The 24,383-nt window shown below is 42.1% G+C and overlaps 1 protein-coding gene across 3 annotated transcripts in view; it reads left to right on the top strand.

The window, feature by feature from the left end:
- Positions 1-24,383, top strand: part of LOC124153420 (Krueppel-like factor 8) — an 892,525-nt gene that overhangs the window by 36,213 nt on the left and 831,929 nt on the right. For 2 of the 3 annotated variants that reach the window (XM_046526562.1, XM_046526560.1), the window contains exons 1-2: positions 1,859-3,593; positions 10,555-11,925. In XM_046526562.1, coding sequence (XP_046382518.1) covers positions 11,914-11,925 — 12 coding nt within the window. In that variant the 5' untranslated portion in view covers positions 1,859-3,593; positions 10,555-11,913. Of the gene's footprint in view, positions 1-1,858; positions 3,594-10,554; positions 11,926-24,383 lie in introns of those variants that run through there. The other variant, XM_046526561.1, reaches the window with a different exon arrangement.

Here is a 24,383-nt window from a genome sequence, read left to right as displayed (position 1 = left end):
TGAGAGAAATTATAAATTTAGTCAATTCAGCACCTACTGGAATGGATGGGATCATAATCTACGCTACGCTAAAAACATTGTAGGAAGTATACAACATGTTCTCACTCACGTATATAACTTAAGCTTTTCTAGTAGCAATTTTCCAAGCTGTTTTTTAATGTAACCTTTATTTAAAAAAGGTGTGAAAAACAACGTTCAAAATTATTGACCCATCCCGTTGCTGTCAATTTTTTCTATGTTTAAAGTAATATTTGCACTGAATTCTGATGCTAATGGAAATCTTTTCATTGTCAATACCATTATATAGCAATCATATAGAAAATATAAGCCATGGGGAGCCATTGAAGATACAATCCTCCCTTGTTGAAATATTGAATGCAAATCAATGCATTTATTTAATCAGATAAATTAATGATGTTAATGGATTTATTTTTATCCCTCTTACAAGTATGATAAAATACATATGCATACAAAATCAAGCTGTGAAGGTTGCCTCAAAGGGTTCCCATCGAGGCAACCCGCCCTTCAATATTGTCATTTCGATTTCAATTTTTTGTTTTAATTAAAGTTTAGAGCGTGAAGCTATACTTAAAGCAATTAAAGATTTGAAAGCAATAAAATGTAACATGATATGGACAAGGAATAAGAACGAGGGAGTGGAGATGTATGGGATGAATATATACTTTGGGGAGATGCCCGACCCCTTCCCGATAATGAGAAATTTTGGCGTCCACGCTGTTTACCGCCCGCTAGGTTACACCGATTGTAACACTTTCCCTCCATCCTTTTTCAAAAATTACTTAATCTAACTTTGCATTCATTTTACCTCTCCCCCTCCGCAATTCTGAGTACGTTACGGGTCGAGGATGATGAGTTAGAAGCGAAAATCGGGGAAAAATTGGTGAACGAGTATATCGATGGGTAAGTTCTAACAACACGTATTTCAAATTCGGCTAGTTTGAGACAGGTATCTTAAACAAAGTCTAATAACATTTAAAAAAATAAAATACAAGCCAATAACAACTCTTTGTTTGGAAATGAACGCTTCTTTATCAGTTTAATGAACTTTTGGTTTTTAATTTCAGTGTACAATCAAAAGATATTAATCGTTTTATGCTCTCCTAAAAAGTTGCTATTTTTGAGATACGTGTTGTAAGAACTTAGCCATCGATATATGGGCGAGGACGAGTGGGGCTTCTTGATTTGTGCGAATAAAAATGTTCGCGACTTCATATTTTTTGCATTTTTTTAAAATACATTTTAGTATTCGGGGCGTTATTTACGATTTTTTACATGTCGGATGATGTTCTCACCTTACTACCGCATTAAAAAATTGCAAGCCACTGCGAGAAGGTGTAAAATCGCTTTGGTGAATGTCAGGGATCCCCGCCAACGAGGTGGAAATATTTCACCGGGCGAAAATAGGACATGGTGGAAAAGGGAATTTTGTAAGGGAATTCTTTTTGTTATGGGAGAAGTGACGGACCCTCGTAGCATAGCGGCGGGCGGGGCTCACGGAGTTGTGTTGTGAAGGCGGTCTGCTTGAGAGAGAGAGAGAGAGAGAGAGAGAGCGAGGCGAGGAAGGAGAAGAGGCCGTGCCGTGACGAATGCGAGAGGGGAGGGGGATGGGGGGAGGGGATGTTCGAACGGCGGAGGGGAGGGGGGGGAGAGATAGCAAGCAGGAGCATTGGGAGGGGGCGAGGGTGGGGCGCCTGTGTTGCGGGACATCGGGTTGTGGGGGGGGCGGAAAGGGGTGTGCGATCGGCGGGTGTGGGAGAGAGGGAGGTTCGGAAAGGGGAGAGAGAGAGAGGGAGAGAGATAGATAGAGAGAGAGAGTTCGGAGGGGGCGGTACCTCACCGCCGCCGCCGCCTTGTGCCACAGACCGAGAATGCTGTCAGTTGCCGTACGACCGGCTAAGGAGGCGGGCGGTTGAGAGCGTCAACCGGGTTTTTTTGTTTTTTACTTTGAAGTGGCAGTTTATTTTATTTTTTTTACTTGTTGCGTTCTTTGTTGATTTTCTTGTTCGTTCTCCGCGAGTGTCACTTGTTTTGTTTCGTTAAATTTCCAGAAAATTGAAAAAAATATTCACCGCCGAAATATATTTACTGGTTTAATTGGGTGCAAATCGAAGTGAAGTTGGCTGCTGAGGCTCTTGTGGTCCATTTGTTTTGGCTGCCTTTTCGCCCTGCTTTCGAGGATTTCGTTTTCATGTTGCGAAGCAGTGAGCACCGTCCTCCGTCAATTGTTCTGCCGTTGTTGTTGTCTATCCTGTTGTTTTGCTGGACTGAACCCGTCGAAATCGAAGAAGCTGTAAGGATCTCATCGCTGGAGTGCGTGACGTCATTCCTTTGTTGACAGTATTGTAGTGTGCCCTCCTCCATACATTGGATACCGCCTCCTTCCCTGAAATGTGCTGTGATACTGATCGTTAAACGAATATTCTTGACCGTGGACTGGACTAGCAAATCGCCAAGAGAGAAGCCCAACTGCTCACGGAGAGCAACGTTCCGTCCTTAGTATTTCGTGGCGTTAAACACGCGGAAGAGTCCTGCCTCGTCGTCTCTCTGTCGTGATCATCCAATCCTTCCAGCTGAACGTGCTCTTATTTACCCGCCTGCTATCGTGCGTTGACACGCGCTACTTATATATTCCCATCACCCCCGCACTGTGCTCCAGAAAATCACCAACATTGCTCAAGGAAGATACTCTTTACTTGCATTGCCAGTTTCTTCTAGTATTAGACTGTCCGAAAGGATTTCGTCATTGGGTGTTTAGTGCATTGACATACTTCACTGCATTGTGGTTGAATGAAAAAATAGAGAAAAAGTATTTATTACAAATTGTACGTGCGGGTGCAGCACCTGTATCCACGAGGCTTGTGTTTTCTGTGGCAGTGTCTTCGCGCTCAAGGGAAGCGCGCGGTCGAAGCACCAGGTCTGAGGGACGGAAGGTCTCGGAGCGACAGGTGCGGCGCTGGCCGGCTACCCACGGAACAATATCCCCAGCAACTCCGTCGGCCGTTCCCCCTCGAGAATAGAAGCTCTCTTTCCCGTGTCGAGTGAATAGACACAAAAAAATTCTAGTGTCCGTCGTCACCCCCTCTTCTCCCCTCACCCCTACTCCAAATACTACCAAAACGAAGACACACATAACTATTTCGACTCTACTCATCGACTAGTGCCTTAAGTTCGAAACGGAAATTTCGTCATACTCCTCCAATGTTTCGAAAGTGAGTGTCAGTGACATTTTCCGTCAGTATTTTTATACTCCAACTCTTTTTGCCTAAATCCCATTTTCCACGTTGTGTAGTCCAGGGAGCAGAAGTTAGTGATATTCATAATCCGGTCGTTTGGTGATCACACCTCCACGACGGCTCATGTTTTGTTTGGGACGCGACGGGGGAATTTTTTAGACTTGACGTCCTCTTTCCACGGTGGTCACCTATCGTCGAGGGAAACTTTTTAAAAGTGTGCATCGTTGAGTGTTTCATGGACGACCAAGTGAGGGGCTCTCTTCTCGTGGCAGGCAAGAAGCGACAGGCAAACGCCCGACCGCCCACCACCGGCACAGCGCAGAGCACGCCGTGAATCGTGTGAGTGTATTTTGTTTGTAATTGCGTGCGTGATTGGGTGAGGGCCTTCGTGCTCTCTTCATTTTCCACGGCCTCGTGTTAATTCTATCGGCCGCTTGTGTTTGGCACGCTCCGTCTGCGCGTCTTGGAGTAAAAAGAAATTAAGCCTAACAACATTTTCACGCGTGAAGTCCCTTAAGGGGGAATAAGACATGGACGTATGGGATTGGGTGATTTTTATGCTTTATTTTATTGTACCTTGCTCCATTTCTCTCCTATCTTGTGTTTCGCCGCGCGTGGATAACTTCATCATTTACTGGGCTTGCCATCATAAGGCCGGCCCGATACAAAATACTTAACCGGACAATCTGCTGTTGTGTGCTGGGGGGTTAGGCATGGATTATTCCCCAATTAAACGGTGCATCCTGGGAGCCTCCCACGGGAATTTAAAAACAAAACTTAAAAATAGTGAGTTAAGAGTTTTTGCAAAAGTATGAATACCATCGCCCTTTTGGCTTTCATTACAGAGCACGTTTATCGTCAAAAAGAGTTATGAGAAGGTATTTGTCTTGGTTAAATGAATATTTTAGTCCAAGTACTTTAGCTTAGGCTTATATTTTACGTAAACAAACTTAACACTAGGGACAGTTATATGTGTTTACTTTATACGTAGATAATAGCTTAAAAAATTAAAATAAAACTTAAAGAGAATTTTTCCGCACGTATAAAAATAAATTTACACTGGAAAGTTGTGCACAAAATATTAAATTTTATAGAATCGGAAAACAAAATTATTTTGCTGTTTGGGCGTTTGGTTGCCCCCCTAGTAACGTCGATGGGGTTGCCCTGCCGTGATCTCAGAGATAGACATTGTTTTTCAATTTTATTCCCTGCCCTGTACTGAGATCGTGGGCTTGATCGCGGTATTTTCTTGTTGTTTGAAGCCAGCCAAGAGATTCGAAAGATAGGCTTACGTTTAACGTTTCTACATATTGCTGCAATTTAAAGGAAAATCATAATGCTTATAGGATTGATTTGTGATTTTTTTGTCAATGGAGTGTACTGGAGAAATTAATTTTTTTATCAGTAGCTTCTTACTTTTAACTGTATTTAAACCAATCTCAAGCCTATTTCGCCGTTTAATTGAGAATGCCGGGATTAGTGGAATCTTAAGTCGCGTAACTGCTATCGACTAAGTATCTCTGAGGTGACTATGTGAGGTCGTTCCGCGTTTGGGGTGCATTGGTTAGAAATATTTTTTCTCGAGCAGAATCCCTTTTTAATAAAGTTCACTTCACTCTCACGTTTTGCTCGCAGTTGTCTTGAAATTGAAGTGGGGATTAAATTCTGAGTTAACACTGCGGACTATCTAATTGGTGACACATTTCGCCTTTTTTTTACACCTCGATTTTCCCCACACTCCAGCAATCAATGCCCTCGGAAGCAGATCCGCTTGGAATGCCGTCGCTCATCTTCGCGCGCGCGGCCACAAACTGTCAGTCGCTCGCGTCTCCACGCGTGACTGAGAACGAAAGGATAAATCAAACGACCGACCGATCGATTGGAGATGAGACTACCACCGGAAAGGTTTTTCACGCTGATTTTTATTGCAAGAGGAAGTTACACAAAAATTCATTTTCATGAAAATTGCATAGTGTCGAGTCTTTCATCAACCGGCGATGGGAAGAGGGGAGCTGTAGAGACTTGCTCTCTTTTCAGTGACGGAAGTTCCAAATAATGCTGGACTGCGCATTGGAAAGATGTCAATTTAGACTAGAATATATGTCAAGTTGCGACGTAAAACTTACATTAGGTTCCGTACATCTTAAGAATGAAATGTGGGAACACTGTACCGTTCTAATTTATGAGTAATTAGCATATTAGTGGTATTTTGTAAGTATGATTATTATATTTTTATGAACATAACTGTACAATCGGCTCATAGGCATTGAAAAAGTATTAGCTGAAAAATATAAGCACAGTATTGCTCAAACTAAATTGGTTTTAACGTCTATCTGTATATGAAAGCAACCGTTTTATTAAAATGCAAATTTGTGAGAAGCATTCGTTTTCAGTTTCGATAGAACGCCCTTAAGTTTATCCAGTCAATGGTGCGAGGTAGGAAGAGGTTTCCAGGAAGAGGACAGGATGGGAGAGAGGATGAGATTTTAAGACCATAGAGAGGCAGAGGAAGATACGAAGGGCATTATTATCACCTCGCATCCAATCGCCACTGCCAATTGATCAAGATTTCTCCCCGTGATAGCCCCCAAAAAGGGTATGCTCGCAGATAGCCAGGGTGAGATAGCGCCTAAAGGGTTGGATGGCGGAGCGTCGCTTGCATGGAGGAGATAAAGTTGGCCGAGGAATACGTTTACGCGCTCTGGGGCGCTGCACGCCCACACTCTCGTGGCTCGGTTGGCGGTGGGTGGGATGCGCTCCCGATCCTTATTGAAGATGCGGCCCTTGTACGTGGCTTATTCTCTCTCCTCCGTGTCGACACAATTCCTTATCGTTATCTCCCGCCCGCGGGTGTATGTTCAAGGAGCTATGAGCAGGTCCCTTCGGGGAGCCATGGGGAAAATATGTCTGCGCGGAGAATCTTTCTGCTCTCTTTCCACCTAGCCCATCTCATGCTGGTTTTCGCGAACCATGTTCATGCTTTGTGAAATGAAACGACGGAGGTCTGATGACCAGGGCCAGTTAATTTCTCGTTATTATATCACTATTAATTTGTTAGCGTGTCACAAAAATTCCCTAGCGCTTCCAGACTGTGCTCGTAAACGTCTTAATATTCTACTGACTTCCAGCAGTATCTCTTGGAACATTTGTTTGATGAGTGTGTGGTTACTGGGTGTACCAACAATGATAGAATTCGTACTTTCTTGGAGTTAGAGCCTGGGCTATTGTACGGCTTTGGATTACACCGATCGCGCGAGCTGGGGCGTTATTTTGATTGGAATTTGATGAAACAAATCACGTGATGCAATGCATGCAATGGCGAGTTTACATGAGTTACATCACGTGAGTTGTTGGCTGATTATGGAACGCAGGAGGTTCCGTTATGAGCTGTAAAGAAATAATATATTCCTTCAAAAGGAAGGATGAACAATGCAGAATGCATTCTTTTCAGTACGCATGCTGCTTTTCCCAAACACGAAGTAAGCTGCGTGTTCCAAACGCTTCTTGAAACATATGTACGCTGTGCGAATGAAGTGTACTTTACAACTAACGGAAACTCGTGTTGCGGTGCTGCAATTACACGATTATTTATGAGTCGTCTTGTTGTTCTCAACTGTATATTTCGGTATTTCTCACAGCATTGCAGAGCTTTCGAAAAAAACTCTCTGGTTCTTGGGTTTTTCAGTGCTGGTTCAAAGGGCATAACGAAAAACAGTAGCTCATGTTTAAAGCCCACTCACGTACCAGCACTGTTAAGACGCGTTGCCTTATGGTAAAACAGGCGACATTTAAATTATTTTTCTATAAATTGACAATTAGTTCGTCTGTTCGTGAAAGATTAGTTGCTTTTCTCGAAGCAATTTGGAAACCTCACTTGCGCGGGTACATGAATGCCGTATGTATGGATTAATGGACGGGGGTAAGGACCTAGGCTGATGGCGGGGGGGGGGGGGGGAGGAAGCGCGAGTAGGAAGTCTAAAGGGTGGCCTGCGCAAATATTTACCCTGCTCGTGAGGACGTGTTCTCACCTTGAGAGACGGCGAACCCTTCCCCTATATCTTCTTGCTTGACCCCCCCCCCCCCGCTGTATAGACGACTGGTCCCTGGCGCCTGCGGGGTTCCTCTCTCGCGCGTTAGGGGGGGGGCTGACCCCACAGGTGACTGCCGCTGGCCACTGGGGGGGAGGGGGGGAGCTGAGGACACCGACCCGATGACGCGTGCGTGATGGGGTCGAGATTTGGTCTCTACTTGTGGTTTTTTGCCGTTCCCTCAACGCGGATGCTACTGCAGGAATGGCCCCTAAGTTTCGAGGCATAGAATTGGATATCCCTGATTCTGATATTCCGAGGAACGGCGTTGCGAACTCTGCGGCCACTCCATACGAATGTTTTGGGCATCACTCATAATGAAGTACTCTACTCCATACCCACGTCATTAGTTTTACTGATGCGGGCCATTGGTTGTGACTTATTATGAATTATAACAATGGAACTTTTGATGAAATCATTGTGGATTCTGACTGATTCGGAGTGTTTAAAATTATGAAGTATTCCAACAGCGAAAAGCTGCTCGCGAAGCAAGAGGGATCCGTTGTTGAGGCACGGTGCATGTACATTAAAAAAAACACAGTTTGTGCGAAAAATCCACAGAGAGAAAATCATTCAGTTTGTTTTGATCTTACGGGACCTGGCATCAAGTAAGCAGTTTTACGTAATTTTAGCGCATTTAGTTCCTTCAATGTGACTGCCGATTGAATTAATTAGGTTAATTAATAAAAACAAATGGTGTTCACAGTGCTCTCTTCGCCCGTTTTTTTTATTGTTTTAAGGATTCGAAATATTACTTTAAGGATTAACGGAAGCGCACTTATTTAAAAAGTACCAGCTTTACGTGTAATACACAATTAAATTTTATCCGAATAGCATTTTAACACCAAACTTTCTTTACCATGTTATTGGATCAGTGTTTATCATCAAATGTTTTTTTACTTACTGGAAACTTGATTCGAAGTTGATTGAAATTACTTAAACAATATCTCTTCTCGTTTAGCTTATGATAATATGCCAGTCGTCATTGAAAATCTTCAGTTATATATAGCGTCCAGTGTAGATGAACGTGGAAGTTGAAAGAGTTGTTTATCCTTAATTAATGAAAATAGTTACTTAAGTCACATACCTCCCCTTTTCCATTTATTTTTCCCTCGTCATAAATCCATCTTCGTAATTGCATCCAAATCTAACCCTTAAAGCGCCGGGGAGACGACCAACAGGTACAGTAATATTTTCGTGGTGGGGCTTCACTCTGCTTCAGTCTGCTCTGCGAAGGTGTTGAAGGACCTCCCCATTGTGGCTCCGGCGGTAATGCTTCAGTGGGGTTGTGAGAGAGAGGGTTAGACCCCCTCAGAGGGGGGCACAACGCATTCGTGCTGGAACGAGGAGAGCAGGTGCCTCCCTCTTTTTCTCCGTTCTCTTGCTTCCAGGCGATAGGATCGCACTCGGAGCCTCTCCCCCCCCCCCCCCCCCCCCCACCCTCGCTATCTGCGTGCGCCCGACTAGGGCGTTGGGCGAGGCGGAGATAGGTAATGATAATGGCAGGGGTGGTGGTTGAGTTGAGAGGGACGCCTCTCCTCCCGTGTGAGCACGCATTCCGCTATTCCGTCTCGTATCACCGTGTCGTCGGGCCATCCTCATGTTCCCTCTCGGGCATTGGGGGACGGTCGTAGCAATCGGCCGTGCCGCGCACTTCAGGGACCGTCGCAGATTTGTTTTCCCTCTTCCCAAGATCTTCTCTTCTCGTCCCGCTACTCTTGGAATGGATTGGGAATTAAAGTGCACCGGAGGAATTTTGTAAGGACCCCTTAACTGAAATCTTTTTAATTGCTGCGGATCTTTGGTGACAGCGTTCCCTAGTTACGACAGCATGCGAGAGATCGCTTTGAAGATGCGAAGTGTGGAATTGACTGTCGATCTCCACGCACCTATCACTTGGTTGGCATTGCTTTTTCATAATCATAAATGTTCACAAAGTTGCTAAATGTGGTAGATTACTACTGGGTGTTATTTTTTGTGGCTGTGATGCAATTCTCGCGGAACAGCATCACACGTGAATCACGAGTGTATGAATTTTCGCTCGTCGCGACAGGAAGCCATTGCTCTGTTTTGACCCTCTTTCATCGAGTCAGAATATTGGCCTCGAATGCAACAGTAGGTTAATGAATGCTTGATATTATTTTTTGAGGCTGGAGTCCGCGTGTCGATGTCACGCATGAGTGTGCACGCAATATTCACGCGTAGCCCTAAGGGTCCTCGTTCCATCAATGAGTGCTCGCTTTTTCCGTTTTCCTTCCGCGCCAAAATAATCGTCCTCTTGGTGTGAGGTCCGGCCGATATCACCGGCCTCCCCCCCCACCACAATTCTCCTGACAAGTCCTTTTGGTCACTTCCCCCCCCCCCCCCCCGAGGAACACTAACCCCCAATCCCCCCCAATATCTCTCCACCCCACACTCTTCTCACACTCCTTCTCCTCGACTCGCACCTCCCCTGAATATCGGTCGATATCTGGGTCCCATCCTACCTCCCCTCAAACCATCTCTCCACCCCCGCACACCCCTCGCACCCTCCCCCCCCGAAAACTGCGAACTCGGGAAGAGCGGATCGGAGGGGCGGGAGAGTAATACCCCCGAACATTCCCCCCCCCCCCTCTGCGCCGCCCGACCCGCGCCGGCGCCCCCTTGAACGCAACCCTTTCCTCTTTTCCCGTTCGCCACTCCTCCGCCACCCCTGTCTCCTCCTCCCCTTCACCCAGGGTCCACCCGCAAGCGCCTCTCCCCCCCCCCCCATACCCCCACCCCCCGCTCTCTTTCTCTCCCGATTCGGCCGCCCTCCCACCTGCAACCCTAGGCCAGCCACCCACCCACGCCCGCCGCCGCGGATTCACATGCTCACACACTGACTCGCTCACACGCCGGGCCGCACAAGTCAAGGATCTCTGGATTGAGTGAGGTCAGGAATTGGGATGAGCCCGGGAGCGCAGGAAGTGTCGTTTCCAAGGGAACGGGGGGGGGCGCGCAAAGGGGCTGAGGGGGGGCGGGGGCTCATCTGAATGAGGCCTCGGACAAACTGTGCGCTATTATTGCGGGAAGAGTGCGTCCGCACGCCTCATTTCATTTGTTTTTTCGTTTTTCGCTTGGAGGAGACGTTTCAGAGACTTTGAGAAAGCGAGCGTTCATTTTGGGGGACTTTTTTTTGTGTATTCCTTACTTAATTTTTTATCTATCCGTTCTCATTCGTATCGTTGCAGCTTTGATTTGCTCCTCTTCGGACGCCTTACTCCTCGATTCTGAGGACCGCTGGGTCTCGCATCCGCCCGGAGCTGCAGCAGCAGACTAGACGGCCTGCCGACACGGCGTCCACTCTCGCCGCTACCGCTCCGCTGCCGTCCCGACACTCCAAGCACTTTTCTCGCCGTGCTCCGCACACGATAGCCCCGCTCAGAATCCGTCGGCTGGGCTGAGGGTAGCGGCGCGTCCGACGAAATCTGGAAAAGAGGGAGGCAGCACACGGCGGAACCAACCAAGTGCTTTCCCTCCTATCGCTCATCTTCTCGAAATTTCAAATCCTCGTGGTCTTCAGAGCTCCCTCCCCACAGAGCCACCTGTAATCCATCTCTCACCGTGCTGTGACCTGTTGTATCGTCCGTTATTTCCCTGCCACCCTCGTTTGTGCGTCGTCGAACTGTTGTGTGGTGTTTGTGCGTGTGAAGTTTGTGCCGGGAGATGGCTCTCGACGAAGTACGTGGGTGATCCACGGCTCGCCCTCCGCTCTCCCTTGACACGCGTGTGCTTTATTCTGGGTGGGCTCAACGGCCAACGGTGTGTTTTTTTTATTGGAAACGTTACTGTGTCGTTGTGTTTCTATCTGTCCTTATTCTTTCTCCAAGAACACCCCCAGTGCTCCTCCTTCCCACGGCTCCAGTACCCGGAGAAGTACAGCGAGGAAAAAGTGAGGGAATGATGAATACGGTGTAGAAAATCACGCGGTGGCGAGCAAAAGTGGCGATAATCGTGCGTTGTTTTTCCAATTCCAGCGTCTGTGTTGTTTCCTCCCGTCAATATCGCCAAATCGGCTACCGATTCCATGCGTGTCTGCGGTCCGTCTGAGGCGCCGTTGGTGACTGTAATCACTCTGCCTGGTACTCGAGGGATAAGGACGTAAAAAACGAGTTAAAGTGCTACGTTTCTGCCATCTCAACGAAAAATTGCATCTAGTAGTGCGTGCTCTCTCTCTCGTGTTGATTTGGTCAGTGTTCCTTCTCTAAAAAAACCCTAATTGATTTTCTCCTCGCTGTTATAGAACTCAACTGACATGTGCAAAGCCCATGCTGGAGGTGATAGCGACTGGGTGAATACATAAACAGTCGTCGGTATTTTTGTTGGACAAATTGGAACTAAGGAAATACCTGATCGTCACTGCATTGTGAGTGCAGATCCAAAAAAAAACATTTATGAGTACAAAATTCTATTTTTTTACCGTTTTCGACGAGGAACGTCGCCTGGACTGCGACATAAACGTGTTGGCCATTCACTCTCTTGGGTGATAATTCTCCCCCTGTTTTCATTGGAGAGTGAAGCGAGGACCGTACGTCGGCAATCAAGTTTACATGGTTTTGATGGTGAGTACAATTCAGTTTATAGTTCTCTGTAATTTTTTTCCGGAAAAATCATTTCAGTGATACTTACGGTGGTATTCATATGAATTTTTGATAATAGTACCACGGTTACTATTCTTAAAATTTCACTCTCACTGCAGAAAATGAATTTGTCCCTTTTATCTTCTGCTCCAGTACAGATATCGTATATCTCTGCATAAACTCTTTCGGTCTTCTTAAATCGCCCATGTGTCCTCCAGAGACTGATTTTAACGTGGTCTTTCAGAGGACTAAATACTTTTCAAATCAACGGATCCGTAGTGCTTACGTTAAAAATGTGTGATTGAATTTAGATTTGTCCGCGGAGCAAAAGAGGCGATCTTGCTTGCGGTGCAGTGTGTGTTCCGTAGGTACTCCGGATCCTTTAACGGTTTCGTTGGTCACGTGATCCGTTTTCAACAGGCTTCCATTTGTTGAGTTATTTTTTGGCAGCACTGCTCCGCGCATCGCTTTAAACGTGCCCGCTCCCCGTTCCCCCCTTTCCCCCCTCCCGCACCCCACCCAAGCATTCATCCCCCGCCAACTCAACTCACGCTGATATCCTGCGACATTCATTTATTTATCTCTGCTGATTGGAAATCTTTAAGTGTGAGCTCGCTATGCTCCATAGCATAATTCTTCAGTCTGGAAATTCTTTTGGGAAAACATTCCCTCTTCCATATTAATCTGAAAACGTGCTTGTTGAAAATAAGAATACGTTAGGTGTAGTCGATTGAAACTTTCTTCCAGATGTTAAAAGATGTATATAATTATGGATAAATAAGTTTTCGCCGATTCACACGTTACTTCAATTGATTACTTTAACCGATTTTTGCCCGAATTATTTTTTTGCTACAAATTTTAATTTTTTGGCATTTTTTGTTAGTTTTATTCATAATAAGAGCATAAATCATATTCACAAGTAATTTTCACCGTCAGAAGTACAGTAATACTATGTTCCAACTTTGGAACACTGGGAACGAATGGGAGCGGAAAGAAAAATCCGTTTTTTACTGAATATTTGTCTTAATATCGCGTTTTAAAATAACAATTCACTTACTTCCCTTCAGTATCACATGGCACTTTTAAAATCAGCCATCATTTAAATTTATATTAAATTTTTTAACTACATTTTATTGACTTTTTTGGCACGTAGCACATCGCTTATGTTTTGAGATATTAACAATCCAATGGCTGGTACGATCATATCCTATTGTACTAGGAATTCGTAGAAGTATGTCTTTTGATGAAATAAATATTCTAAACCGTTCGTATTTTGAGCCTTGAATTTTTCTGCTTTTGCTTCACGGTATTATTACAACTAAAGAACGAAGCGTTCTTGTAGAAAAAAACTGTCCCAGTGTTGAGAGATCCTGTATCATTACATTTCATCTTCTGGGAAGTCTCATGTATCTTTTCTCGAAGACCACGAAATTGTGTTTTCTTATCCATCACATAACTTTGCTCTTTTCTCCGCTAATAGAAAAAGTCACAATCCCGAGTGCTGATTCAGTAAGAAAATCTTCCAAGTATTAAAATTGTAAACTAAACTCCAGTAATTTGATGGATGGGAAAGAGCTCTGGTCAAATCAGAAGAATTTTTGACTACTAAATTATTCATCTTAATCTCTTGTCTCGAACGAAGGCTAAGAATAGGTATAGAAAATGTTGAAATAATGTTATCTTTTAATTAGGATGTAATCTTCATTGGATCATTTCTTATTCAGCTACTCTTTTTCTTCTTGTATTCTTAAAATGCTTAAGTAAAATCTTTCACATTTGCTTTAATTTTGCGTAAGGGTCTCACCACTTTGAGTATTTTTTACCAATTTTCTCTTAATCTCCCTCTTAATCGCTGTTTTGGAATTTTTAGCGTAGCATAGCCCGTTCTCATTAGCTCATTAGCATTTGGAATGATTTTAGGTTGGGATAAACGTAATGTTTAACGGGATAGCAAGAAAAATAATCGGCTTTCAATAGAATTACTTACAGTAGTGAAGTCCGAGTCTTCGTTATACCCTAAAATCGTTTAGATCTCTGTCGTTTGCATTCTCCCGCTGCTTATGCTTCTTACACGGCACTTAATGACCAGTACTAATCTGGTAGCTTGTTAATGTAGATTTACATCTTCATTGCCATTTTACTTTGAACTCCTTGACGTTCCATGACATATTTAGATGATGATAAAGTTTTCGTGAAATTTCGGACGTGATCAGGAAGGTGAGCGGTCGGTCCCAGTACCATGCTGATCGATATTTTCGTCTGCGTGGGGAAGACGTAGGTAGCGTCTCTCATGTGCCTTCGGTCATCCCGATTGACCTACCAGGGTTACCTTCGGGTCAGCTCGGGAAAGGTCGGCAACACTCGGTGCCCGTGTGTTCCAAAATAAATGAAGTACCCCTGGAATTTGGGTCAACCAGCACGGCCGGGGACTCGTAGTGTGCAGGTAGCACTTGGCTGGAAAATCGTTTGATCCTAAACGTGAGCTCGCTAGTTGGTCTCCTCAAGTTTATTTCACTCTCGCTTGGTCCAGCATTTTAATTAGAATAATCGAATTCCTAAAGGTCAATTTTTACTTAATTTTTGCACATGCATTTCCAGGAGTAAAATTCAGTTTTTACTTCCCCAGTTGTTTTTACGAAGAGTTATAAATTATTTTTTAAGCCTTCACTCATCTTAGCGGGTGAATATTTTTTCCATTGATTATCATTTTGGCATTGAACTCCGTCTCGCGTCTTAAGCGCCTTGGTAATCAAGGATATTAACCTGTTGGTTCTACCAGCTGGCGTTGAATGACATGCTTTAAACGAAATGCTCCCTTAATTTTTAAAATTTTTGATGAGTTTTAAAGCGTGAGAGAAAGTGAATATTCTTCAAGGTCTTCCTCCTGATTGAACGCATTGGTTACAGTACACAGCTCGCCCACTTCTGTCTTATTTTATCCAAGCACGATATCTTCCACTGCAGATTATTGAAAAAATGCGCATGGAACGCAATAATGGAACCTCTATGGAAAGGTTTATCAATTGGAAACGGAGTGGGAGCAAATTTGTATGGTGAAAAAAATTGTAATCCTCCATAAAAATTTCTTCCGTTCGTATTTTCTTTAGGGATGAAAATGGAATTTGAACATTGTAATTAACCTTCAGGAGAGGTAAATGTTATCCCCACTCAGCTTCTTATCGGTCGAATTCATCTTGACAAGCCAGTATGCACACGTAAGCCCACTTCTCCTTTCTGTTCTTTTCATGATAGTGTGCAGCGTATAAAATGTGAACCAAAGGTGTTCAATACCAACAGGAAATTGTTGTGTCAGGATCATGTGTTTGTTTACATTGGTTTTAATGGGTCTCGATATTATTCGTCTTATTTTAACGAATCGGGTTTAGAATTGTGGCATAATTCAAAGATCATCTTGTAACGCCGAGTTCTAGGCTTTTCTCCGCTTTTTTCTGGCCTGTTGCTGAAAATTTAGACACCAACCTTGTTTAAATGAAAAAGATAGGAAATTTTCTCATATCCCTGTTTCATTAAATCTAGATGTCATTCCACAGCACCTCGCTCGCCTCAGTTACAAACCGCGTGATGCATGACGGTTATAATTCTTGATTGCATTAAAGCGTCCTTGCTGCGGATACTGTGCACATTGCTATTAGAAAATTAAATATTGGTTCCTTTATTCGAGCGTTAAAATAAGATTTGAAGATTTGAATCTACTGTTAAGAGGTTGAATTAAACATTTCATGCTTTAATGTCGGGCAATGTTCAAAATGTGCATTGTTTGACGTTTTTAACGGAACATCTTTTCTTTGGATATTTGTTAAATAAATATCCCAACACAATTTTCGTTTCATAGTTTCGACACACTACGATTCTTTGAATGGACTCTTAGAAAGAATGAAGATTGATTCACTGATGTAATGAGAACCCTCGGGCTTGTCGCTTAGGCTTGATATGTTGAGCATATGCTCATTCATGTAATATATTTTTATTTGCCTGTTTCAATAAATGTATTATACCTTGTATTTATGGAAATCTTTCTCTGAGCATGAAATTGTGGGTTACCCGAGGATAATTCATTAGAGCCTATTATTCTATGTTAAAAAAATTCCAAAAATTATTGCGGGTTTCCGGGGTGTTATGTTTAATAATGAGCATCAATCAACACCATTCATTGCCCCAAACTTTTAAAAATTTTCATATTTCCATTTTCTCTCTTTTTTCTGGCACACGGAATGTTTCGTTCATGTTCACAGGGAAACGAATGTATACAACGTCCTATACCTGTCTGAACGGAATAATTAGAACGGGTTATAAATATTTCGTGTCCAGTCATTCGCACAATCGCACCGTTTCGCGCGGTGCATTAGCTTCGGAAAAGAGACTTCGACATTATAAGCGATGGGCACGCCAATGGTCCACGTGGCTTCTCGCAGGGCACCTAAGACGTGCCTCTGACCATTCAAAATGCTGCTGCGCTGTGGGGGAGAGCGTCATCTCGCTGGTTTTCGCCACCCGCACATTTCCTGGGCCGAGTGCGCTATTTGCGAGGTCGATTGCACCCCTCAGCTCAGCAACCCCTTCTCTGGATGCCGCCCCTGTTGCGTCGTCGCCTGCTTCGATCGACAGCATGGAGGTCCACAGCGCCACGCCAACCGTGGCCACCTCTAACTCACTCCGACCGTGCGCTATGCCCCAACATTCAATGTCGAGTCATATTTTCATCCAATTATTTTATTTCTTATATAAATAGGGTGAATATTTTTCTAAAAAAGTGGATTCTAGAGCTGAAATTATTCCGCAATGAATACTAATGTTGGGTATATTGTATAATATGTAGCACAATGGGGTGAAAGTTATTAATATTAGTTAAATCATTGAAACATTTCTGCTGATTCAGTAATTTTAATATTTTGATTCATTTTTCCCTTATGCCGAAATGTTTCCCTCAGTCTACTTTTACTGCGAAGTACTACTTTCTTTCCTTCTGCCCCAAGTTTCTTCGATTGGATTTTTTCGACCATTCAGAATTTAATACCTACGCCATCTATTTCAACAAGTTATCTGTCTTTTTCTCTTATTGAGCTCTTTTTTTGTTTCTTCGGGAGATAGCGATTTCACCAGAAAAAGTGTATTAAAAATCTGGAGCTACGTAACCATAAGCTCCTAATACTACGGTCGTATTCCGATTGCGCCTAATATTACGGGGTGATATTCATTGGAGGTTGCTCTTCTGCGTATACATCGCAAATAATAGAATTATCTCGTTCCTGTCTCATAATATTGGGCCTGCTCAAGTTTTATTCAATTTCCTTCATGGTGCGAGAGGTCACAGGTCAGAGGTTACAACGCTGTTGTACACTTTTTTAGAATGATATGCATTCTATCGAGCAGTATTTTTTTCTCGTTTTAGTTTTTAAAAGTGGACGCTCAAGATCTTTCATTTGAATTTTCCGAAGAGCCGTTTTCAAAATGACAGATAAAATGTATGAATTTCATTTTTGTCCCAATTGCTAATTATTATTTGACTTTCAAATAGAATATATATTTCTTGGGAAATACGTTTCTCAATTGACAAACCCGATGCGTCACAGAATGGTAAAACGTTATTGAAATCATTTACTCCCAAGTTATCTACTTGCCTTTACCTTTTCGATAGCTAAAATAAGTTAACTTATTCTGGTAATGTAGGAATGAAATTACTTCCGCATCTTTAAATTCGTTTCAATTTCAGTTTCCTCCGTCGCTTTTCCTTCTTACTCATTTCCTTGAAAGGTATAGTCATCGGCGCGTCAAACTTGAGATGACTGAACTAAAGAAGGTATTTCATAAATTTGCTTCTGTCTCTGGAGATGAATATTTGTTCGGTTTCTATTTCTTCACCCGCCGCAATTATTTCTTTTACAAAGCTTGACATACATGTTCATTCACTCAAAGCCTTAATTAAGGTTTTGCGGGATAGAAGTAGGCAATTTCTGCATACATATTAACAATGAAAACACTTTGTTACTTCCACAAAATACACAGTTTCTATTTATTACCGGTTTCGGCTATTACACCATTTTCAAATACCGAAAATAGTATTTGAAAATGGTGTAATAGCCGAAACCGGTAATAAATAGAAACTGTGTATTTTGTGGAAGTAACAAAGTGTTTTCATTGTTAATATGGAACCCTTCCACCACGTAAATGCTTCAAGTTTTGATTTAATTCTGCATACATATTTTGCATATGAAATTTACCTGGACAATTTAATTTTGTAAATACTTTCGCCATGAAAATGAAAGCCATACAAATAATTAGTTACTTATGGAGTGTATTTTTCTTATTTTGGTTTATGCAGCACATATTTTCTTCTTTTGGGATTGCGGTAAAAAGTTATGAAACCATGCGGAATCGTAAAAAAATAACTTCATTTTTGTGTACGCGAAACTCTGAGATAAATGATATTGCACCGCTGGCAAACGAAGTTTCAGCTCTTAATTTTATCCGATTGAGACGCTTGGCAGATGAACCCGTTGTATACTCGGCCCGCCTCCAAACCACGGAAGTGGCGGAACAAAAAATGATTCTGAGGTAATGTATGAAAATTGTCACCGTCGGAAGGTGTAAATATAATTAAAATGAAGATGGACGAAAAAGAAACTTCATAAGTGCTTCTAATTTGACTTGAACAGATAACTAATACCCTATCGGGTGAGTTTGAACATTCTGCGGCCAAATTATCCCTTAATGTCTTGAGTAGTTACTAGACACTCTCCCTAAATGGATTTATTCACAAGCTACTATTAGATGAGAGTTCTCCATAATCACGAATCTTGAGCCCATGATGTCATAACATTGTCCACTTCTGAATAGTTTCATTGTTTTATTTGTGCTCAAAACTTTGATAATTATGCCTTTCTTAATTATTATTTTGTTAAAAAGATGTAAGTTACTAAAGTTCGTTTTTTGTTAACAACTGAGGGAAAAAATGTGGTGGACGAAGATGTATCACGAAGGGGATTTTGGCAGCAAGAATGAAATACCTCCCTGACCTATCTCGAAGGTTTTCTTTTCCTCCGCGAATATTGCAGTTGCCGTAGGTTGAAGAGGGAGTGGATGGATAGGAGGAGGGAGCTTGTGTGTGTGTGATGATCTTGGTCTCCCTTCGGAAGGGAGGGCGTTCTCACTGCACCGCTCTCAACTACGCCTCCTTCCATCCTCCCTTTGCCTCGACACCGACCTCTTGCACACGCGCTCAATTTTACCATTCCTTATACCCGTGCAAGATTTTTACGAGGCGAAAAACACCGGAGATGGATCTGCGCTAACGGTTTTTTTACTCCCTGGCAACTTTCGCTCGCGTCTAGGCGGAGTTTAATTCGTTCGTTTTTAGCCATTCCGGTGCTATTATGAGGAGGAGAACTTTTTATGGCTTCCCGAGGTTGGGTGGATGAAAACGGCGAACAGGTTGTGAAGATGACTATTGTATCTGCGGAAGAGCGACCCAAGCCAGTGGGCAGGGTTGGATTATAGGAGCGGGTACGGGACTCGCTCAACTGCATTCAGATTTAGTGCGAGTTTTGAGTGAATTTCTCCAGGTTCCTAGTATCACCCTTAAGGATTGAGGTAAGGCTAATCCCATGGGTTCAATGGGCGACTCAAAACTAAAATTAGATTTCAGTGCTGGAAGAATTTCGCTAGTGCCTTTAATAGCCCGAAATGTTTACTCTATCATTACCTATGAAAGAGGACACGTATAAAATTATCGCTTGTTCATTTTTGAATTCTCTCTCTTGTGAAATTGGAATCAATTTTCGTTTTTGCTAATCCATATTTGCAGTATTTTATGTCCCCTATATTGCTGTATTTTTATCCTTTTGATAATGATCCGTGGTTATAAACCGTGGTGTTGTGAAAATGTTTGAGTATATGGCAGTATGGTATGTCGTTCAAGTTTAATTAAATTGGTGTAGAATCTGCGGCACACCCAATAAAAAATGCTTAATTAATGAAAAGGATAAATAATTGTTTATATGTGAATAGCTTTGAGATTTTTACCTGCCTTTTCTATTCTACTCAAATTGATTTCATTTTCAATTTTAATACACCAAGGTAGTTTAAAACGCAGCAAATAAAATATGTAAACACATTCACGTAACCATTACTGACTTTGCTGTTTGTCGGTTGGAGTTCACCTCAGACTACAAACTAGACATAAAGAGATTAACGGGCTAGCACTTATATTTCTCTCTAGCTCCGTCTAGAACCTTAGTGTGACATAAAGAGATTGATTACATTTCCGCTCTACTTAGTCAGAGTTTGCCAACTGTTTCCTATTCGATAAGAATGTATTATAAACCTCGCTTTTAAGTGCTTGGTATCAGTTGCAACCGCTCCAAGTTGCCAGGCACAGTGTTATTTGTGGAGGGGTGGGCTGATTTAATGTAAATTCTCAAGTACTGTATCCAGTTGCTATTATCATTCCGCTCTCGTGCTTGTTCGACAGGTTGTTGATGTTACCTCGCGGTTGGAAAAATTTCAATCCTTAATTACTAACTTCGCCCGTAACTTTCCTGCCGACGTTTTTTTGACGCTCTGCCAATACTCGAGCCAAAATGACACCCACGTAAACTAGCTTCAATTCCACTTCTGCGGCAAAAAGTACTCTACCTTCACATCTCTGTATACTCTGCGAGGTTTAACGTCTTCATTCGAAAGAATTATTATTTGAAGCCGATAATCGTGTTACCGCCTCCCAGCCAACGATCATTCTCTCCCAACCATCAACTCCCCCAAAGGCATGGTCGCCTGCTCATATTTTCGTATTTTTTCGTCATGGTGCATGCTTCTAAGCTCTGCATCAACCAAACAACCTTCTTATCTGGAAACTTTCGCACTCTCCCTCCGATGCTTTCCCTCTTCTTCTCATTCCTCCCTTATTCCCAACGCTACATACTTCGTTCGGAGGATACGGGAAGCACTGGTCGGTTCTTTCGAAGGTTTTTCTCAGGCTGCTGAGCATTTTACGGGTACAAAGAAAATCATATTATTTGTTCTCTACTTTCCTTATGTTGTACCACTACCGACAAAAAAACGGTCTAAGGAGGTTATGTTTTTCGTAGAATTTTATTTTCAGTTCTCATACTCTCTATTGACAATGCTTTCCTTGCGTTATATGAATACAGATTAAAATGTTATCTTGAATGTCATTTTGACAAATATGTGATAAGAGTTAACCTTTAATATGAGTCGTAGTAAAAATGAAATCTATTCAACGCTGCATTGAGTACACTTAGTTTTAGCAATTGAATGTTGTTAATTAAATCTGAAGTACATAAATTATGGTAAACATATCGCTGTAGTTGAGTGAATCTGCCGAAAAAGTATTCATGTAAAATTATATTCATTTATGTGAATGTTCTTTAGCTTATTGTTTTTTATATAAAACTATGTTTGCGAAGAAGCATTGAACTTCGATGTTCACGAAAAGTTTCTGCTGAAAAAATATTAAATAAAAATTCCTAGCACTAAGTACCCTAGTTACGTGTTTATGAAATCGAAGGATACAGTGAATGTAAACAGTTTCGGCCGTATTCATATATTTCCGCTAAAACACGCTAGCAGGGCGACTAACTTAGTCGGCTACTAAGACCTTTTAGTCGCCTACTAAGATATGGTATTCATGGATTGTATTACGTGAGCTAATAAGAGCTACTAACTTAGTATGCTACTAGCCAGCTCGGCAGCCGATACTCGGTAGCGATTTGGGTTCAACCCGCTAGACTACGCTTGACAACACTGCATCTGACTCCTCCGCGGCGCGCAAAATTCGTAACACTATCAAACAAAAGAAATTAATTCAGCAAAATGCATTGAAATTTTTACTTCATAATGGATAATTCGATGTGATATCGCATCTCAGACATATTTTTTGATTGCTGTACACAAAAATTATGCAATACCTTTGGGAAAGGGTAGATTAATGAGTAATACCGAAGCATTTGTATGTTTGAGATGCAGTTATTGCTTTACAAACGGCCCTATATTTATTGATCATATACATTGTGTATTGTTTGCACTTCCGATATTTGTTTCCATTGGTGTATGCGTGATTAGTATGGAAAAACATAACTACCAACGTCAGTATTATACATATCTGTATTCGGAAAGCAGAAATACACCTCAATGTCGGAGTAGAAACGAAAACTTTTGCAATGCAGAAATGAAACGTTAAGAAAATAACGTTGAGATAAATGTGTGAATGATACACATTTATTACGTTACAAACACCTACGTGCGAGCAATTAGTAACATATGTTTGCAACTCCTAAAATGTTAGTCAAGGAAACAACAATCTGTTTCGCTACATTTAAATATTTCAAATATTGACAGCGTGCGGAAATATACGGCATATAGTTTACTAGAGGTGGTTAATGTAAAAAACAAAGTATAATTAACGTAACTTGTTTTACTTATTTATTGCTGATCATATCACAAATAGCACTTCAACGCACACAACATTTCACTTCACATTTCACGAGCTGTCTTTATGACACTTATAATCCGTACATTCTGAATCAACTGGTTCAATGAAAATCTTGACTCACACTTAATTTAAAACACTATAACGTAACTCATGTAAACAATGATAATCAGTTTTCCAATCACTCTGCACGCACCAAAAGAATTTGCACTCGTTGACGTTCGAAAGAATTCTTCACATCTCACTTCCCACTCATCACTAATGATTTAGAATCAGTTGATGCTATTTCACATTACCATTACGTAGACTATGAAATAAATAGGCTGAAACAAATTTTTAAACCAGAAATTGTAACATCAACAAACTTCCAATCCCTTTCTCCACTATCACTCGTACCGTAACCAAAACAAAAACAACAGCGCAACGAAATACGCGGAATGTAAACACTGCCGAAAGCTCACGATAAAGTTACTAGAATAAGTAATATAATCAAACACAAATTATAAGCGCACAAACGAATGAAAATTTATAATCGTTTGCTGTATCTCTAAAGAACAACTGCTTCAAATATGAAACATATCCCCTTCGCAACAGCTAGTAGATACCTTTGATCGAAATGGTTAAACCAATATGAAAGAAATGAATAATTTTGTCGTAGCTCATACACTCACAAATCACTTCACTTGTCGCTTCACTCTTTACTTCATCGTCCACATGCAATCAATTCACTTAGGGGCGCATTGAATGTACAAATTGTGTTCACTTACACTAGAGGCACAAGTTCACTGCAAGTCGTAGCTTCCTCGCAGCTACGAAAAACTTTCAATTCCTGTCAACAATTACACTACATACGTTGCCTGCCTTACTTGAAGAATGGATTCTCGTATTCCATTTTGGCACAAATGCATAAAAACTCTATAACAGTATACAAATAAAACCGGAGTTCGATCATCCACAACGGTCCGCCATATTTAGTAGCTCCCTTAGACAAGGCCGGAGGGCGACTAAGAACCGGCTACTAAGATAGTAGCATACTAAGCTTAGTAGCCCTTACTAACGATCTATGAATACCATTTTGCTAGTATGCTACTACTTAGAACGCTACTTGGGCGTTAGTAGCTTACTAAGGAAACTATGAATACGGCCGTTTGTTTTTTAGACTAGTAAATCCATTTGACGGCGTCGTATCGCTGACTTGCTATTTAGTGCCGAATGAATACTGACAACCATTAAATATAGAGGAAAGAAATCTTGGCACTCGGAGGAGGAGACGGACGAGATCATGGTGCAGTCTTGGGTAGTCCCAACAATGATGGAAGCCAAATTGAGAATAATATTGAAATGGCTGAAAGCTTAATATAAATAATAATCGTCTGCTTTTTTTTATATATACTCATATTTCAACCGATAGGTCCACTCGAGTGATAATGGCCCACGTAAAAGTTGCATTTTAGAAATTGCTTAGATGATTCTCCTTTGACTTTTTTTCTGAAAACACCACTATGAACATGGAGCATTATCTCACAGTATTTTTTCCAGCATTCGTGCGTCTCCCTTGACATTTTAATTAATCCCGGGAGTCCCCTGAGTCAGAAGTTTGATTTCATCCTTCAAACCATCCAATCACTATTCTCCGTTTTATTTTCATTCCACATTCCCTAAAGCCCACACATCATACTTTTGCACTTTCTCCCCTCTGCCTTCCCAGTCTCTCGCCATTCTCTGCGACGCAAAGGTTGATTGAGATGAACTCTCTTTACTGCCGAGAGAGAGAGAGAGAGAGGGAGGTGCTTCATCGTCCCGAGGACATCTTGTCTTTACCTTCCAACCCCTTAATTTTCCCCCTTTTAAATGCATCCTTTCACCGCGGCGGCCCACACGCCGCGCATGTCCTCATAACATAATTCCTCCTCAGACTATGCATGACTGTGTGTGAGACTTTCTCGCTTCCTCTTCTTTTTATATCTCTCCAATG

The sequence above is a fragment of the Ischnura elegans genome, chromosome 2 (genome assembly GCF_921293095.1).
Source record: "Ischnura elegans chromosome 2, ioIscEleg1.1, whole genome shotgun sequence".
Lineage (NCBI taxonomy): Eukaryota > Metazoa > Arthropoda > Insecta > Odonata > Coenagrionidae > Ischnura > Ischnura elegans.
Note: the sequence above shows the minus strand (reverse complement) of the source record. Positions and strands in the feature narration are given on the sequence as shown.